Here is a 17,858-nt window from a genome sequence, read left to right on the forward strand (position 1 = left end):
GTGATGGGAGCTGATGACTCATATGGGGTGGGGTTGACTAAATGTAGAGATGTAGATGCCAGCTATGTTGAGGAAGGTATGTATATGCTCCAAAGCAGTAAAAGCTTCTTTGGTGGAAGCTTTTAAAGGGGTATTCCGCCCCTAGACATCTTATCCCCTATCCAAAGGATAGGGGATAAGATGTCAGATCGCCGCGGTCCCGCTGCTGGGGACCCCCGGGATCCCCGCTGCGGCACCGCGCTATCATTACAGCACAGAGCGAGTTCGCTCTGCACGTAATGACGGGCGATACGGGGGACGGAGCAGCGTGACTTCATGGCGCCGCCCCTCGTGACATCACGGCCCGTCCCCTTAATGCAAGTCTATGGGAGGGGGCGTGGCGACCACCACGCCCCCTCCCATAGACTTGTATTGAAAGGGGCGGGCCGTGACATCACGAGGGGCGGAGCCGTGACGTAACGATGCTCCGGCCCCTGTACCGCCCATCATTACGTGCAGAGCGAACTCGCTCTGTGCTGTAATGATAGCGCGGTGCCGCAGCGGGGATCCCAGGGGTCCCCAGCAGCGGGACCCCGGCGATCTGACATCTTATCCCCTATCCTTTGGATAGGGGATAAGATGTCTAGGGGCGGAATACCCCTTTAAGGTGGAACCCAGCCCCAAGGTCACACGATATGACTTGGCATCAAAATGAGGGCATGCCAACCTACGAATGACAATTACTGTACTGAAACCAGATAAAAACGATCATTGAATACAAAGGGTTCACTTACTTCCAAAAGCTGCATATTCTTGGTGTAAGCCATAGCTGGCAGGGAGGTGTGGATGATGTCTACCACCGCCTGGAGATGCTGAAGACACACGGTCTGTAAGTCCAGGCTCCTCACTTTAATATTGAGGACTCTTCTCTCTACGCTCATGTGCTGACACTCCTGGACGAAGCCTCTCACCGTGGCCAGGATCCCTCTATAATCCTCCGGCGTCAGCTCAGCCTGGGCGCCGCTTATCTTCCCCTTCACGTTCTCAGCCGCTTCCACCATGGCGGAGAACTTTTTAAAATGGCTGCTGTAGTTTTGGACTTCCTCCATGGAGCATTCGAGAATAGAAAATATACTTTTCACCTGTGAATTATAAGCAAGACATTGTAAATAATATAAGGACGGCAATGGCGTGAAACATCATGGGGCATCAAAGAGATGTCCCTGCACCTAGTACTAGATTTACATATCAGGAGCCTGTAGGTACTTGTCTGCTATCATAAACCCCACCTATCAGACCACATCTTAAAGAAGCACTCTGGAAACTTGTTTTTCTATACAGGCTATTATTAGAAAATAAATGAAGAGGGTTTTTGTGTATGCCATGTGCCTACCTGTTTTTAGCTGATGTGGCAGGCATGGGGTTTTCATCCATATTGATTTCCATTTCAGAGCAGAAATTAAATTCTCATACTGCCTACCGGATTTTTCGCCCTATAGGACGCACCGGCGTATAAGACGCACCCAATTTATAAGTGCAAAATCTAAAAAAATAAAGATTTTGAACCCAATAGTGGTCTTCAACCTGCGGACCTCCAGATGTTGCAAAACTACAACTCCCAGCATGCCCGGACAGCCGTTTGCTGTCCGGGCATGCTGGGAGTTGTAGTTTTGCAACATCTGGAGGTCTGCAGATTGAAGACCACTGCATAGGAGGTAATACTCACGTGTGTCCCCCCGTCACTGCTGCCCTGGATGTCGCTCCATCGCTGTCGCCGCGTCCCCGTCGCTCCGGAACGTCTCTGCTGCCGGCCGGGTATCCTCGCTCTCCGTCGCCGCCATCACGACGTGATGACGAGGTAGGAGAGCGCCGGCCATACAGGGGATCCCTGAACGGAGAAGACACCGAGGAGGCAGGTAAGGTCCCCCCCGGTGTCCTGTAACCACTAACCCGGCTATTCAGTCGGGCTGTTCGGGACCGCCGCGGTGAAATCGCGGCGGTCCCGAACAGCCGGGTTAGTGTCACTTTCCCTTCAGACGCGGCGGTCAGCTTTGATCGCCGCGTCTGAAGGGTTAATACAGAGCATCACCGCGATCGGTGATGTCCTGTATTAGCCGCGGGTCCCGGCCGTTGATGGCCGCAGGGACCGCCGCGATAGGTGTGTATTCGCCGTATAAGACGCACCGACTTTTCCCCCCCAGTTTTGGGGAAGAAAAAGTGCATCTTATACAGCAAAAAATACGGTACATTTCCCATGATTACTCTGGCATAGCAGAGAGAGGGGGTGGAGTTTATTCACTCCAATTCAACTAATGAGACCAACCTATCACCTGGCTAGACTCCAGCAACTAGAGAGGAGCGAATTTTTGAAAAATTTGATTCGATCCAAATAAATTCGCAGTAAATCGATATTAAAAACGGCTTTTTCCGGGCTATAATAGTGACTAATAATGTAAGGTGCTATGTACAGTGACTCAGACTGTTAGAATAGTTGAATACTATTCAAAGATTAGTGCATTATATATATTTTAAAAATATTAATATAAAGTGCCAGCGCTGTAACAATAGAATTCATTTTCCTATCCAGGGTATGTATTTAAAGGGGTACTCCGGTGGAAAACTTTATTTTATTTATTTATTTATTTTTTTTTATCAACTGGTGCCAGAAAGTTAAACAGATTTGTAAATGACTTCTATTAAAAAATCTTAATCCTTCCAGTACTTATTAGCTGCTGAATACTACAGAGGAAATTTTTTTTCGTTTTGGAACACAGAGCTCTCTGCTGACATCACGAGCACAGTGCTCTCTGCTGACATCTCTGTCCATTTTAGGAACTGTCCAGAGCGGCATATGTTTGCTATGGAGATTTACTCCTACTCTGGACAGTTCCTAAAATGGACAGAGATGTCAGCAGAGAGCACTGTGCTTGTGATGTCAGAAGAGAGCTCTGTGTTCCAAAAAGAAAATAATTTCCTCTGTAGTATTCAGCAGCTAATAAGTACTGGAAGGATTAAGATTTTTTAATAGAAGTAATTTACAAATCTGCTTAACTTTCTGGCTCCAGTTGATAAAAAAAAAAAAAAAAAAAAAAAAAAAAAAAAAGTTTTCCACCGGAGTAACCCTTTAATTCCCTGAATATATATGCTATTGTATGCTACTAGTGGTCCCCAATTAGACCTATATACAGCTCCTTTATGCAACAATATTTCCCAATGGTCACATATACTGATAATACCGCGATATAATGCACATCACAAACGTCCAAGTTACTTAGTTGCTAGTTCTTAATACTCCATATAGTATGCGAGGTATCAGTAATCACCTTATGTCCTGTGTTCGTTTACCTCCGGTACAGGAACGCCCTGGGAGATGACCTTGCTTGGAACGATCCTAAGCTGGGAGACTGCCCCCCGCCGGCGGCTTCTTCTACCGGCTGATTCCGTTCCGTAGTAAATTGCAGAGACCTACGGCTGTTTGTGACGTTACTACAGCTGCCGATACGGGTCAAAAAGCATCTAACGCGTTTCGGAAATAGCGATTTCCTTCCCCAGCGTAGAATCGTTCCAAGAAAGGTCACCTCCCAGGACGAATCATTCCAAGAAAGGTCACCTCCCAGGACGTTTCTATACCGGAGGAAAACACCACGAACACAGGGCATCAGGTGAATACTGATACTTCGCATACTCTATGGGGTATTATGGGTACTCGGCTGCTCAGCGTTTGGAACAAACTGTTCCGAACGCTGGAGCCAGGAGCTCGTGACCTCATAGCCCCGCCCCCTCATGACATCACACCCCGCCCCCTCAATGCAAGTCCATGGGAAGGGGGCGTGATGGCACACCCCCTCCCATAGACTTGCATTGAGAGGGCAGGGTGTGACATCATGAGGGGGCGGGGCTATGATGTCACAAGCTCCCCGGCGCAGGCTCCAGCGTTCGGAACCATTTGTTCCAAATGCTGAGCAGCGGAGTACCCCTTTAAGAACTAGAACCTGAGTAACTTGGACGTTTGTGATGTGCATTATATTCGCGGTATTATCAGTAGATGTGACCATTGGGAAATATCGCTGCATAAAGGAGGTGTATATAGGTCTAATTGGGGACCACTAGAGGCACACAACAACATATATATTCAGGGAATTAAAGGGGTACTCCGCTGCTCAGCGTTCAGGATGCTGGGTATGTATTTAAAGGGGTACTCCGCTGCTCAGCGTTTAGAACAAACTGTTCCAAATGCTGGAGCCGGCGAGGGGAGCCCGTGACATCATAGCCCCGCCCCCTCATGACGTCACGTCCCGCCCACGCAATGCAAGTCTATGGGAGGGGGCGTGACGGCCGTCACGCCCCCTCCCATAGACTTGCATTGAGGGGGCGGGATGTGATGTCATGAGGGGCGGGGCTATGACGTCACGAGCTCACGGCACCGGCTACAGCGTTCTGAACCATTTGTTCCAAATGCTGAGCAGCGGAGTACCCCTTTAAATACATACCCAGCATCCTGAACGCTGAGCAGCGGAGTACCCCTTTAAATACATACCCAGCATCCTGATTCCCTTACCCGCATCCTGATTCCCTTAACGTAGAACTGCTGATTGCATATATATAAATTTCACTTTTTTTTAGAGTAATAGCAAAATGGAGTAAATTAAGAAATTAGTTATTTCGAATCGTGTCGAAATTCGGATCCGGTCCGAATCAAATTTTTCATGAAATTCGGAACGAATTCGGATTCGTCTGATTCGATTCGCTCATCTCTACCAGTAACCATAAGCCTAAATTGCTGAGGCTCATAACTGGGTAAAGTTCAGTTCACATAATGGGCAGTTTTGATACATTTTCTTAAAGTGCAGATTTTAGAGAAATATTGTCATGAACAGAAAATGATTTGATCTATCTTCACAATTGAGGTGTTTTATGAAGACTCGACGTCTGTAAGCTGTATTCACACATTGCTTTTTAATGTATTTTTTATGTATTTTTTTTTTTAAATATGTTTTCGCAGTGGTTTGGCTGTGTTTTTGCTGTGATTTTCTAAGATCACCGTAAAAATTACAAGTTTTTACCACGATTTGCAAAATTAGGAAAAATTTTGTCAAACATAGTAAAAATGCAACATGTGTGAGCATAGCCTCAGGGGAGGTATATAAATACTGTATATCTTGATCCCATAGAGAAAGCAGCAGCAGAAGTATACAGAGAGCTAGAGGGGAGGTGTATAACTACTATATAGAAGTAGCAGCAGCAGTATACAGATAAAACTAGAGGAGAAGTGTTTAACTACTATATATCCTGTTTTCATAGAGATACTAGCAGCAGAATACAGATAGAGCCAGAGGGTAGATGTATACCTACTATATATCCTGATCCCATAAAAATAGCAGCAGCAGTATACAGATAGAGCTGGAAGAGAGGTGTATAAATACTATATATCCTGATCCTATAGACATAGCAGCAGCAGTAGTATACAGATAGAGCTGGAAGAGAGGTGTATAAATACTATATATCCTGATCCTATAGACATAGCAGCAGCAGTAGTATACAGATAGAGCTGGGAGGGGAGGGGCCTGGGAGCTAGCAGGAGGGATCTAATTGGGGATGATGTCATCCTGTTAATCACAGGAAGTCAAATGACCCAGGATTGACCAATTCCTCTGACAAATTAAGTACTGTGATTTTCTGTGGGTCAGACTGGTGATCATATGACCCAGTTACAGCAATAAAATGCATAGCTGTAGCTATGATAGCATGAAAGAAATGGCACTGTAGAATTAGTAATGGTGAGTGTGCATGATATGGGCAAAAACAATACAATCTTGAGGTGTTTCTATAAAGGTGTATTCCTATATATGCCCACACACAAGCACAACTTCTCCTGTATAAGGGTGCATTCCCACAGGGCGTATACGCAGCGTATTTGACGCTGCGCAAAATTTACGGCAGCAGCGGGAAATACGCTGCGTATCCCTTGCTCACTATACACACAGGGCTTTCCGGCGGCAGCCCTATGAGTGTAGTGAGTTTTGGAGGCGGAGCTGCGCGTCACAGTCACGCCGGGACACGGCCCCGCCTCCAAAACTCACTACACGCATAGGGCTGCCGCCGGAAAGCCCTGTGTGAATAGTGAGCAAGGAATACGCAGCATATTTCCCGCTGCTGCCATAAATTTTGCGCAGCGTCAAATACGCTGCGTATACGCCCTGTGGGAACGCACCGTTAAAGTGTATGCACCGGGCCTCAGATCAAAATTGCCAGTACTTGAACCCGCACCTATCAGATCATTTATGGCACAAATGTGTGAGAATAAACTGGCACTACTTGTGATGTGTCTTTAACCCCTTAAGGACCCAGCCCCTTTTCACCTTTAATGGCCACTATCACCAAAACTATATATTTAAAAACAATAGAGCCATAGAAAATAAGTATATCTCTAATACGATATATTTTTCAAAAAAATTTCAAAATCAGATTTTTAGGGACCAGTTCAGGTTTAAAGTGGATTTGAAGGGCCTTCTTATCAGAAATACCCCATAAATGACCCCATTATAATAACTGCACCCCTTAGAGCATTCAAAATGACATTCATAAAGTGTGATACCCCTTTAGTTGTTTCACAGGAATAGCAGCAAAGTGAAGGAGAAAATTCAAAATCTAAATTTTTTACACTAACATGTTTTTGTAAAAGCAGCCACATTTGGCTTTTTGAAAACGAATTTTGCTGAAATGTTTTTTTGGGAGCATGTCACATTTAGGAAGCTCCTATGGTGCCAAAACAGCAAAAAAAAAAAAAAAAAAAAAAACACATGGCATACTGTTTTGGAAACTACACCCCTCAAGGCACGTAACATGGGGTCCAGTGAGCCTTAACACCCCACAGGTGTTTGATGACTTTTCATTAAAGTCAGATGTGTAAATGAAAAAAAATGTTTTCACTAAAATGAAAAATACCCCATGTGTGGACGTCAAGTGCTCTGCGGGCGAACTACAATGCTCAGAAGAAAAGGATTGGGCTTTTGGAGAGAGAATTTGTTTGGAATAGAAGTTGGGGGCCATGTGCGTCTACATAGCACCCATGGTGCCTGAACAGTGGACCCCCCACATGTGACCCTATTTCGGAAACTACACCCCTCAAAGGAATTCAATAAGGGGTGCAGTGAGCATTTACACTCCACTGGTGTTTTACTGGCTTTTGGAACAGTGGGCTGTGCAGATTAAAAATGACATTTTTCATTTTCATAGACCACTGTTCAAAAAATCTGTCAGACACCAGTGGGGTGTAAATGCTCACTGCCCCCCTTATTACATTCCTTGAGGGGTGTAGTTTCCAAAATGGGGTCACATGTGTGTGTGTGCAGGGCGGTCCACTGTTCTGGCACCAAGGGGGCTTTGTAAACGAACATGGCCTTCAATTCCAGCCAAATTCTCTCTCCAAAAGCCCAATAGCACTCCTTCACTTCTGAGGCCTGTAGTATGCCCGCAGAGCACTTAACATCCACATATGGGGGTTAAAAATTATGGGGATCTTTTTCCCATTACCCCTTATGAAAATGAAAAATGTTGTATCTTCACATTGACCTTTAACGAAAATTCTTCAAACACCTGTGGGGTCTTAAGGCTCACTATACCCCTTGTTATTTTCCGTGAGGGGTATAGTTTCCAAAATGGGGTCACATGTGGGTGGTTTTTCCCCCGTTTATGTCAAAACCGCTGTAACGATCAGCCACCCCTTGCAAATCACCTCAAATGTACATGGCATGACTGTGTAGGGGTATATGTATATGTAGCGTTTAACTTTTTATTTTGTTTAGGTTTAGTGTAGTGTACTGTTTTTAGGGTACAATCACATGGGCGGGGTTAACAGCGAGTTTCCCGCTGGGAGTTTGAGCTGCAGGGGAAAATTTGCTGTATTTCAAACTTTTAGCGAGAAACTCACTGTAAACCCCGCCCGTGTGAATGTACCCTGTACCTTCATATGGGAGAGGGGGGGGAAACCTCCAGCTGTTGCAAAACTACAACTCCCAGCATGCCTTTTGGCTGTCCGTGCATGCTGGGGGTTGTAGTTATGCAACAGCTGGAGGCACACTGGTTGCAAAACACAGAGTTTGTTACTTAACTCAGTGTTTCACAACCAGTGTGCCTCCAGCTGTTGCAAAACTACAACTCCCTGCATGTATGGTCTTTCAGTGCATGCTGGGAGTTGTAGTTTGCAACAGCTGGAGGCACACTGGTTGCGAAACACTGAGTTAGGTAACAAACTGTTTCGCAACAAGCGTGACTTCAGCTGTTGCAAAACTACAACTCTCAGCATGCACTTACAGCCAAAGCAACAGCTGGAGGCACACTACTGCAACTCCCAGAATTCCCTTTGGCTGTCAGGGCATGCTGGGGATTGTAGTTATGCAACAGATGGAGGCACCCTTTTTCATAAAAAAATGTGCCTTCAGCTTTTGCATAACTACAACCCCCAGCATGCACAAACTACCAAAGGGCATGCTGGGAGTTGTAGTTGTGCCTTCTGCTGTTGCATACCAACAACTCTCAGCAAGCCCTTTTGTGCATGCTGGGAGTTGTTGCTAGGAAACAGCAGGAGGCACAGCCTTACCTCTTGCTGCTGCCGGATCCTGCCTGACGCCAACACCGCTGTCTCCGCTCCTGGGGCCCTGATCCCGATGTCGGGGATCGGGAGCCCCATGTCCAGGTGAGAACTCTCGACACCCGCTCTCGCCCTCTGGAATAGGGGCTGAGCGGGTGCCGTTAGGGACATCCCCACGGCAGGAGTCCTGATTCGTTGGCTGGTAATGGCCGACGAATCAGGACCATAGTGAGGTGGTCCTGTGCCACCTCACTCCTGCTGCTAAAGAGTGATAGGTGCCATCTCGGACGGCACTTATCACCCTTTAATTCCAGGTCACCGGGGATCTGAATGGTGGGAATCTGAATTGATTGGCGATTTGCGGTGATCAACGACATGGGGGAAGGGGGGGGGGGGGGGTGCGACGACAATGTGAACAAGGAGTCTTCTTGAACCTGCAGCTGGGGAGCTGTTAATTGCACAAATGGACTTGCTGACCAACTTATATGTAGAAAAATCTAGGAGAAAGAGAAAAGTTTGCACTCACCATGCTTCTGAAATGTGCTTTATTCCATCAGGAACGGGGGGTACGTACAAGAGGGTGCAGTGATGGAGCGACACGTGTTTCACGCTAATTGCGCATCGTCTGGCTCTATCCACCTTCTGACATACATCCCCTTAAATACCCTCCCCTTTAACCTCACCTTTTTTCATAACTACTTGCCGGGCCGATACGTTCTCTCGATGTTGCTCACCTGTCTCCATTAGAATGACGGACCTCCCTCGTCTAGCCGCAACTTCACAGGTCACATGATCCAACTCATGTAACTTCTAACATGCCCATCAGGGAGGAGTAACTAATCCACTGGAAGGGCCGTTCCGGCGTCACTGAAGTGCTGAACACGTGACCGGGCTGCCCGGTAGCCGAGGACAGCGACAACCGGGAGACCTGACGCCACGTCGGGAACAGCACCATTTTTGGCTTCTATGTAGCGGTAAGGAGAAAGGAATAGCAACTATTTTGGTTTCCCCAATTGTACAAATCAAGGAGAGATATCGCTCAGTGGATGAATTAAAAACAAATAACAAAGTACGAAATAATGTGCTGTACGGAATCTTCTAAACACTAAAATACAGTTACAAATCATTGGCATGTGATACCTTCGGTCTTCACCGGAATTCTTACAAAATCACTGACATGTCTGTTCTGTCATTAAAGGGGTACTCCGCTACTCAACGTTTGGAACAGCTGCTCAACGTTTGGAATGCTGGAGTCGGCGCTGGGAGCTCGTGATGTCGGCGCTGGGAGCTCGTGACGTCCCGCCCAGCCCCCTCAATGCAAGTCTATGGGAGGGGGCGTGACGGCTGTCACGCCCCCTCCCATAGACTTGCATTGAGGGGGCGGGGTGTGACAGCATGAAGGGGGCGGGGCTATGACGTCACAAGCTTCCAATGCCGGCTCCAGCGTTTGGAACAGTTTGTTCCAAACACTGAGCAAAGGAGTACCCCTTTAAGTCCTAACGGACCCTCTGCCTCAGTTCCCATAATCCATTTTGCTTCATTTTGGAGTAGTCATTTTTGTCTGTCTCCCCCGTTATACGAGGCTGGGACCAATTCTAATCCCGCAGATTGTAATACAGTAGGGTCACTATTATGGCTTTTTCTCACATGTTCGATGAGACGGTGAGAACCAATGCCCATGCGGATAGATTTGAAATGTTCACGTATCCTGATATATATAAACACGGTATAGTTTTACCTATATAAAAATATCCACACGGGCATTGGATCACATAGGGGGAGATTCATCAAAACCTGTGCAGAGGGAAATTTCCCCAGTTGCCCATAGCAACCAATCAGATCGCTGCTTTCATTTTTAACAAGGCCTCTGCAAAATGAAAGAAGCAATCTGATTGGTTGTTATGGGCAACTGGGCAACTTTTCCTTTGCACATGTTTTGATAAATCTCCCTCATAGACTCTACATTCTACACCCCCACTACAATGTATTTTGCCTGTATGTTATATCTACAGTGGGTACACTGTCCGCATCGGTAATTTTTAGCTATTTCTGCCAGCTCTGGGTCGTTTTCTATTATGCTCCATTGTTTTAGTATAGCATTCTGGATAATCCTGTCCATATCTGAGTCCTTAAAGGGGTACTCCGCCCCTGGCATCTTATCCCCTATCCAAAGGATAGGGGATAAGATGTCAGATCGCCGCGGTCCCGCTGCTGGGGACCCCGGGGATCGCCGCTGCGGTACCCCGCTATCATTACTGCGCAGAGCGAGTTCGCTCTGTGCGTAATGACGGGCGATACAGGGGCCGGAGCAGCGTGACGTCATGGCTCCGCCCCTCATGACATCACGGCCCGTCCCCTTAATGCAAGTCTATGGCAGGGGGCGTGACGACCGCCACGCCCCCTCCCATAGACTTGTATTGACGGGGGCGGGCTTTGACGTCACGAGGGGCGGAGCCGTGACGTAACGATGCTCCGGCCCCTGTATTGCCCGTCATTACGTGCAGAGCGATCTCGCTCTGCGCAGTAATGATGGTAGGGTGCTGCAGCGGCGATCCCCGGGGTCCCCAGCAGCGGGACCCTGGCGATCTGAAATGAAGAATTTCTCTCAGGAAAGGATTGCAGTAACACATGTTTTGCTATACACATATTTATTCCCTTTGTGTGTATTGGAACTAAACCAAAAGAGGAGGAAAAAAAGCAAATTGGACATAATGTCACCAAACTCCAAAAATGGTCTGGACAAAATTATTAGCACCCTTAACTTAATATTTGGTTGCACACCCTTTGGAAAAAATAACTGAAATCAGTGTCTTCCTATAACCATCAATAAACGTCTTACACCTCTCAGCCGGAATGTTGGACCACTCTTCCTTTACAAACTGCTCCAGGTCTCTTATTGGAAGGCGCCTTTTCCCAACAGCAATTTTAAGATCTCTCCACAGGTGATCAATGGGATTTAGATCTGGACTCATTGCTGCCACTTCAGAACTCTCCAGCGCTTTGTTTCCATCCATTTCTGGGGCTTTATGACATATGTTTGGGGTCATTGTCCTGCTGGAAGACCCAAGATCTCGGACGCAAACCCAGCTTTCTGACACTGACCCAAAATCCATTGGTAATCCTCAGATTTCATGATGCCTTGTACACAATCAAGGCCCCCAGTGCCATAGGCAGCAAAACAACCCAAAACATCATTGACCTCCCCCATATGTCACTGTAGGTACTGTGTTCTTTTCTTTGTGGGCCTCATTCCGTTTTCGGTAAACAGTAGAATGATGCGCTTTACCAAACAGCTCTATCTTGGTCTCATCTGTCCACAAGACGTTTTCCCAGAAGGATTTTGGCTTACTCAAGTTAATTTTGGCAAAATGTAGTCTTGCTTTTTATGTCTCTGTGTCAGCAGTGGGGTCCTCCTGGGTCTCCTGCCATAGCGTTTCATTTCATTTAAATGTCGATGGATAGTTCGCGCTGACAATCATGCTCCCTGAGCCTGCAGGACAGCTTGAATATCTTTGGAACTTGTTTGGGGCTGCTTATCCACCATCCGGACTATCCTGCATTGTCACCTTTCATAAATTTTTCTCTTCTGTCCACATCCAGGGAGATTAGCTACAGTGCCATGGGTTGCAAACTTCTTGATAATGTTGCGCACTGTGGACAAAAGCAAATCTAGATCTCTGGAGATGGACTTGTAACCTTGAGATTGTTGATATTTTTCCACAATTTTGGTTCTCAAGTCCTCAGACAGTTCTCTTCTCCTCTTTCTGTTGTCCATGCTTAGTGTGGCACACACAGACACCCAATGCAAAGACTAAGTGAACTTCTCTCCTTTTTCTCTGCTTTCAGGTGGGATTTTTTATATTGCCCACACCTGTTACTTGCCCCAGGTGAGTTTAAAGGAGCATCACATGCTTGAAACAATCTTATTTTTCCATAATTTTGAAAGGGTGCCAATAATTTTGTCCAGACCATTTTTGGAGTTTGGTGACATTATGGCCAATTTGCTTTTTTTCCCTTTTTTGGTTTAGTTCCAATACACAAAAAGGGAATAAACATGTGTATAGCAAAACATGCGTTACTGCAATCCTTTTCTGTGAGAAATACTTAATTTCCTTGAAAAATTTCAGGGGTGCCAACATTTATAGCCATGACTGTATCTCCTCATTGTTGTTTATTCTTCTAAGCCTAATAAATTGGCCATAGGGTCATAGTACCCATTGCGGTACCCGATACAGTATTTGTTTATACCACTTATCACTGAATCTAAACGCATTATATGATAGTATAAAGGTTAATGACTCAAATAAATTCCACCAAGAAGGGTTCCTTGCCCAGAAAGCAAAGTAAGTTTGCTGTCTATGTGATCCAATGCCCGTGTGGATATTTTTATATAGGTAAAACTATACCGTGTTTATATATATCAGGATACGTGAACATTTCAAATCTATCCGCATGGGCATTGGTTCTCACCGTCTCATCGAACATGTGAGAAAAAGCCATAATAGTGACCCTACTGTATTACAATCTGCGGGATTAGAATTAGTCTCAGCCTCATATAACAGGGGAGACAGACAAAAATGACTACTCCAAAATGAAGCAAAATGGATTATTCGAACTGAGGCAGAGGGTCCGTTAGGACTTAAAGGGGTATTCCAGGGAAAAACTTTTTTTATATATCAACTGGCTCCAGAAAGTTAAACAGATTTGTAAATTACTTCTATTAAAAAATCTTAATCCTTTCAATAATTATCAGCTGCTGAAGTTGAGTTGTTGTTTCTGTCTGGCAACAGTGCTCTCTGCTGAAATCTCAGCTTGTCTTGGGAACTGCACAGAGTAGAAGAGGTTTGCTATGGGGATTTGCTTCTAAACTGGGCAGTTCCCGAGACAGGTGTCATCAGAGAGCACTTAGACAGAAAAGAACAACTCAACTTCAGAAGCTCATAAGTACTGAAAGGATTAAGATTTTTTAATAGAAGTAATTTACAAATCTGTTTAACTTTCTGGAGCCAGTTGATATATAAAAAAAAGTTTTTCTCCTGGATAACCCCTTTAATGACAGAACAGACATGTCAGTGATTTTGTAAGAATTCAGGTGAAGACTGAAGGTATCACATGCCAATGATTTGTAACTGTATTTTAGCGTTTTTATGATTCCGTACAGCACATTTTTTCATACTTTGTTATTTGTTTTTCATTCATCCATTGAGCGATATCTCTCCTTGATTTGTACAATTGGGGAAACCAAAATAGTTGCTATTTCTTTCTCCTTACCACTATATAGAAGCTATAGGCCAAAAATGGTGCTGTTCCCGGCATGGCGTCTGGTCTCCGGGGTCACGGCATCCTTGGCTGCGGTGCAACCCGGTCACGTGTTCAGCACTTCAGTGACGCCGGCACGGCCCTTCCAGTGGATGAGTTACTCCTCCCTGGTGGGCATGTTAGCAGTTACATGAGTTGGATCATGTGACCTGGGAAGTTGCGGCTAGACGAGGGAGGTCCGTCATTCTAATAGAGACAGGTGAGCAACATCGAGAGAACGTATCGGCCCGGCAAGTAGATATGAAAACAGGTGAGTTAAAGGGGAGGGTATTTAAAGGGTACCTCTCATCAAAAAAACTTTTGATATATTATAGATTAATGTATGCAGAATAACTTTACAATTGCATGTTATTAAAAAATATGCTTCTTTCTATTTAATTTTCCACTTTGAAGAAATGACCACTAGGGGTCTCCCTACCAGTCCTGGCAGCAAGCATTTCAGACTCATGCTGGAGTCCTAAACACTACGAGCTGCCAGTCTGCTTTGTTCACAAAGGAGAACACTCAGAGCTGCCAGCCTGCTTTGTTCACAGCCTGTTTGGCTGTGAACAAAGCAGGCTGGCAGCTCTGAGTGTTTAGGACTCCAGCATGAGTCAGAAATGCTTGCTGACAGGACTGATCGGGAAAAATACAATAGAAAGAAGCATATTTTTCATTAACATGCTATTGGAAAGTTATTCAACATTCATTAATCTAAAATATATCAAAAGTTTATTTGATGAGATGTACCCTTTAAGGAGAGGTATGGCAGGAGGTGGATAGAGCCAGAGGATGCGCAACTAGCGTGAAACACATGTCGCTCCATCACTGCACCCGCTTGTACGTACCCCCGTTCCTGATGGAATAAAGCACATTTGAGAAGCATGGTGAGTGCAACCCTTTCTCTTTCTCCTGGATTTTTCATTTATGGCACAACCTAGAAAAAAACCTGGACTATATTTTGGACGGTGACCCTTTGTTCCAAGTGCCACATATCCCCAGGCATATCACATCCGGAGTGAGTGTTATATATAAGTATGCCAGGGCTGTATGTAGGGAGGTAGGTCGATATTTCTAAACGTTGGAAGGGAGGCCCTGTTAGTGGGGGTAAGGATAACATATGTTGGGAAGATGTCCTGTTTGTGGGGGTGAGGGTCACATACACTGGGAAGGCACCCTGTTAGTGGGAGTGAGAGTCACATATGCTGGGAAGGTGCCCTGTTAGTGGGAGTGAGGGTCACATATGCTGGGAAGGTGCCCTGTTGGTGGGGGTAAGGATAACATATGCTGGGAAGGCACCCTGTTTGTGGAGGTGAGGGTCACATACACTGGGAAGGCGCCCTGTTGGTGGGGGTGTGGGTCATAAAAGCTGGGAAGGCGCCCTGTTGGTGGGGGTGTGGGTCACATATGCTGGGAAGGCGCCCTGTTGCTGGAGGTGAGGGTCACATACACTGGGAAGGCGCCCTGTTGGTGGGGGTGTGGGTCACATACGCTGGGAAGGCGCCCTGTTAGTGGGAGCGAGGGTCACATATGTTGGGAAGGCGCCCTGTTTGGGGAAGTGAGGGTCACATACGCTGGGAAGGTGCCCTGTTGGTGGGGGCTGGGTCACATTTGCTGCGAAGGCCCCTTGTTGGTGGGGTGTGGGTCATATATGCTGGGAAGGTGCCCTGTTGCTGGAAGTGAGGGTCACATACGCTGGGAAGGTGGGAAGGCACCCTGTTGGTGGGGCTGAGGGTCACATACGCTGGGAAGGCGCTCTGTTGGTGGGGCTGAGGGTCACACATGCAGGGAAGGCGCCCTGTTGGTGGGGCTGAGGGTCACATACGCTGGGAAGGCGCCCTGTTGGTGGGGCTGAGGGTCACACATGCAGGGAAGGTGCCCTGTTGGTGGGGCTGAGGGTCACATACGCTGGGAAGGCGCCCTGTTGGTGGGGCTGAGGGTCACACATGCAGGGAAGGTGCCCTGTTGGTGGGGCTGAGGGTCACATACGTTGGGAAGGCGCACTGTTCGTGGGGGTTACATACGCTGGGAAGGCTCCCTGTTGTTGGGGTGTGGGACACATACGCTGGGAAGGCGCCCTGTTGATGGGGCTGAGGGTCACATACGCTGGGAAGGCGCACTGTTCGTGGGGGTTACATACGCTGGGAAGGCGTCCTGTTGGTGAGGTGTGGGTCACATACGTTGGGAAGGCGCCCTGTTGATGGGGCTGAGGGTCACATACGCTGGAAAGGTGCCCTGTTGGTGGGGCTGAGGGTCACATACCCATCTCTGATAATCTGAATCCATTCCAAGAAGAAGCTCACAGTTAGGCCAGATTTTCTTCTGAATCCACTTTGGCTCTTTAAGAGAAAGGGTTTTCTTCTCACTCGTCGGCTGAAGGAAGAATTTGGAAAAGCAGGGATCCTCACTAAGAGGAGAAAGTTTACCTGCAACAAAGCACAAGAAAAACATTAGTAACTATGTCTTCCTTGATGTCTATGTCTTCTTACCATGTCTCTATGGATGACAAATTTTGCAAATGTGTAAACTCTAATGCAACACTCGGCTGGAGGGGCCAATATATAAGTCAATAGACGTGAGCTGGCCACAATATCACGACTCTACCAGAAGTCTTCATGAGTTCCATCAGGACAAGGAGACAACAATTCCTTCTAGAGATCTGGTACTGGTACTGCCAGAATAGGCACAAAGGCAACAGGGCCTGCAAAAGCCTGGGCCCACTGGGCACCAGTGGCCAATGGAGATCTGTGTAAATGCCTTCCAGGCCATCAGATGCTGCAAAACCACAACTCCAAGCATGCCCGGACAGCCTCTTCACATCCCTCGCTGCCAGATCCACGGTCGCTTGTGGGACAGTCCGGAAGAATCAAAGAGGCCTTCCTTCCTATCCCCTGCAGACTCCTATCCCCCGGGGTGAGTCCCGTGCATTTTCCCATGAAAACCTGTTGCTGGTCAGGTATAAGGACAAGAGGGATGTCCTTATGCTGACCACAATTCATGGGAACGGCAGCTCACCTGTCCCTGTGCGAGGTACCACAACAACGGTCCTCAAGCCCGATTGTATTCTGGACTACAATCGGTATATGGGGGGAGTTGATCTTTCTGATCAAGTTCTCAAGCCATATAATGCCATGCGGGAAACAAAGATATGGTACAAAAAAGTTGCGGTCTACATGGTACAGGTTGCCATGTACAACTCTTTTGTACTGTCCCAGTACGCTGGCAACACAGGGACATTCCTGCAGTTCTAAGTTCTGAAGGCCCTAATCTTTGGTAACCACCAAAGAGCGGGTCAGAGCACCTCTGGAACTTCGGTTCCCCGGATCATCTCCGGCCAACACTGCTTTAGGGACTATCACACTTCCATGCAGCACCAAATTTGAATCCTTTTACCTAATTTTAATTTCCCAGAATTCGACTCCAATATACCAGTCCAGAGTACATTGTCTTCCAAATTTTAAAACCAACTCCCCTCCCCCAAAAACCCCCAAAAAACCTCTTTCCCAATACCCGATAATATCTTTTTTTTCCCCAAAAAAATGGGCCATGGGACACAGAGTCAACAGAATTGGGGGTTTGCAGTTGCCTCAAATGCGCAGCGCTCTCTCCCCACCTGAGCGGGGTGCGCATTTGAGGTAACAGAATAGGGACTGCCCCACACATCACATTACCAGAAGGATGATTCAGAGCATAGGGTTTGGGGCGGGCATCATTTTTACTTTTGGCTGTACTCTGGGTCATCATTCTGGGAATTGACATATCAGTACTAAAATTGCAATTTTCATTTTCCCCAAACTACACTTCATCCATTCCTGGGAAAATAAATGAAGGGAACACCCGTCTGTTCCAAATCTCCACTTCACCCTATACACCTTCCCTAGGGGGTGCACTGTTTGTTATAGGTTCACATGTGGATGTTCCTTTCTTGTATTTTCCTCTGAATGTATGTAACTGTTAGGTCCGTAACAAACATCCGCCTCAAATGCGAAGA

At 46.6% G+C, this 17,858-nt stretch overlaps 1 protein-coding gene across 3 annotated transcripts in view; it reads right to left on the reverse strand.

The window, feature by feature from the left end:
* The window catches only part of DNAH14 (dynein axonemal heavy chain 14), a 410,501-nt gene that overhangs the window by 333,966 nt on the left and 58,677 nt on the right, over window positions 1–17,858 (reverse strand). For all 3 annotated transcript variants that reach the window (XM_056568451.1, XM_056568450.1, XM_056568452.1), the window contains exons 16-17: window positions 16,130–16,293; window positions 774–1,121 (exon numbers count right to left, since the gene is read on the reverse strand). In XM_056568451.1, the coding sequence (XP_056424426.1) occupies window positions 774–1,121; window positions 16,130–16,293 (512 nt within the window). The remainder of the gene's footprint in view (window positions 1–773; window positions 1,122–16,129; window positions 16,294–17,858) is intronic.

This window comes from Hyla sarda, chromosome 3, assembly GCF_029499605.1.
Source record: "Hyla sarda isolate aHylSar1 chromosome 3, aHylSar1.hap1, whole genome shotgun sequence".
NCBI lineage: Eukaryota > Metazoa > Chordata > Amphibia > Anura > Hylidae > Hyla > Hyla sarda.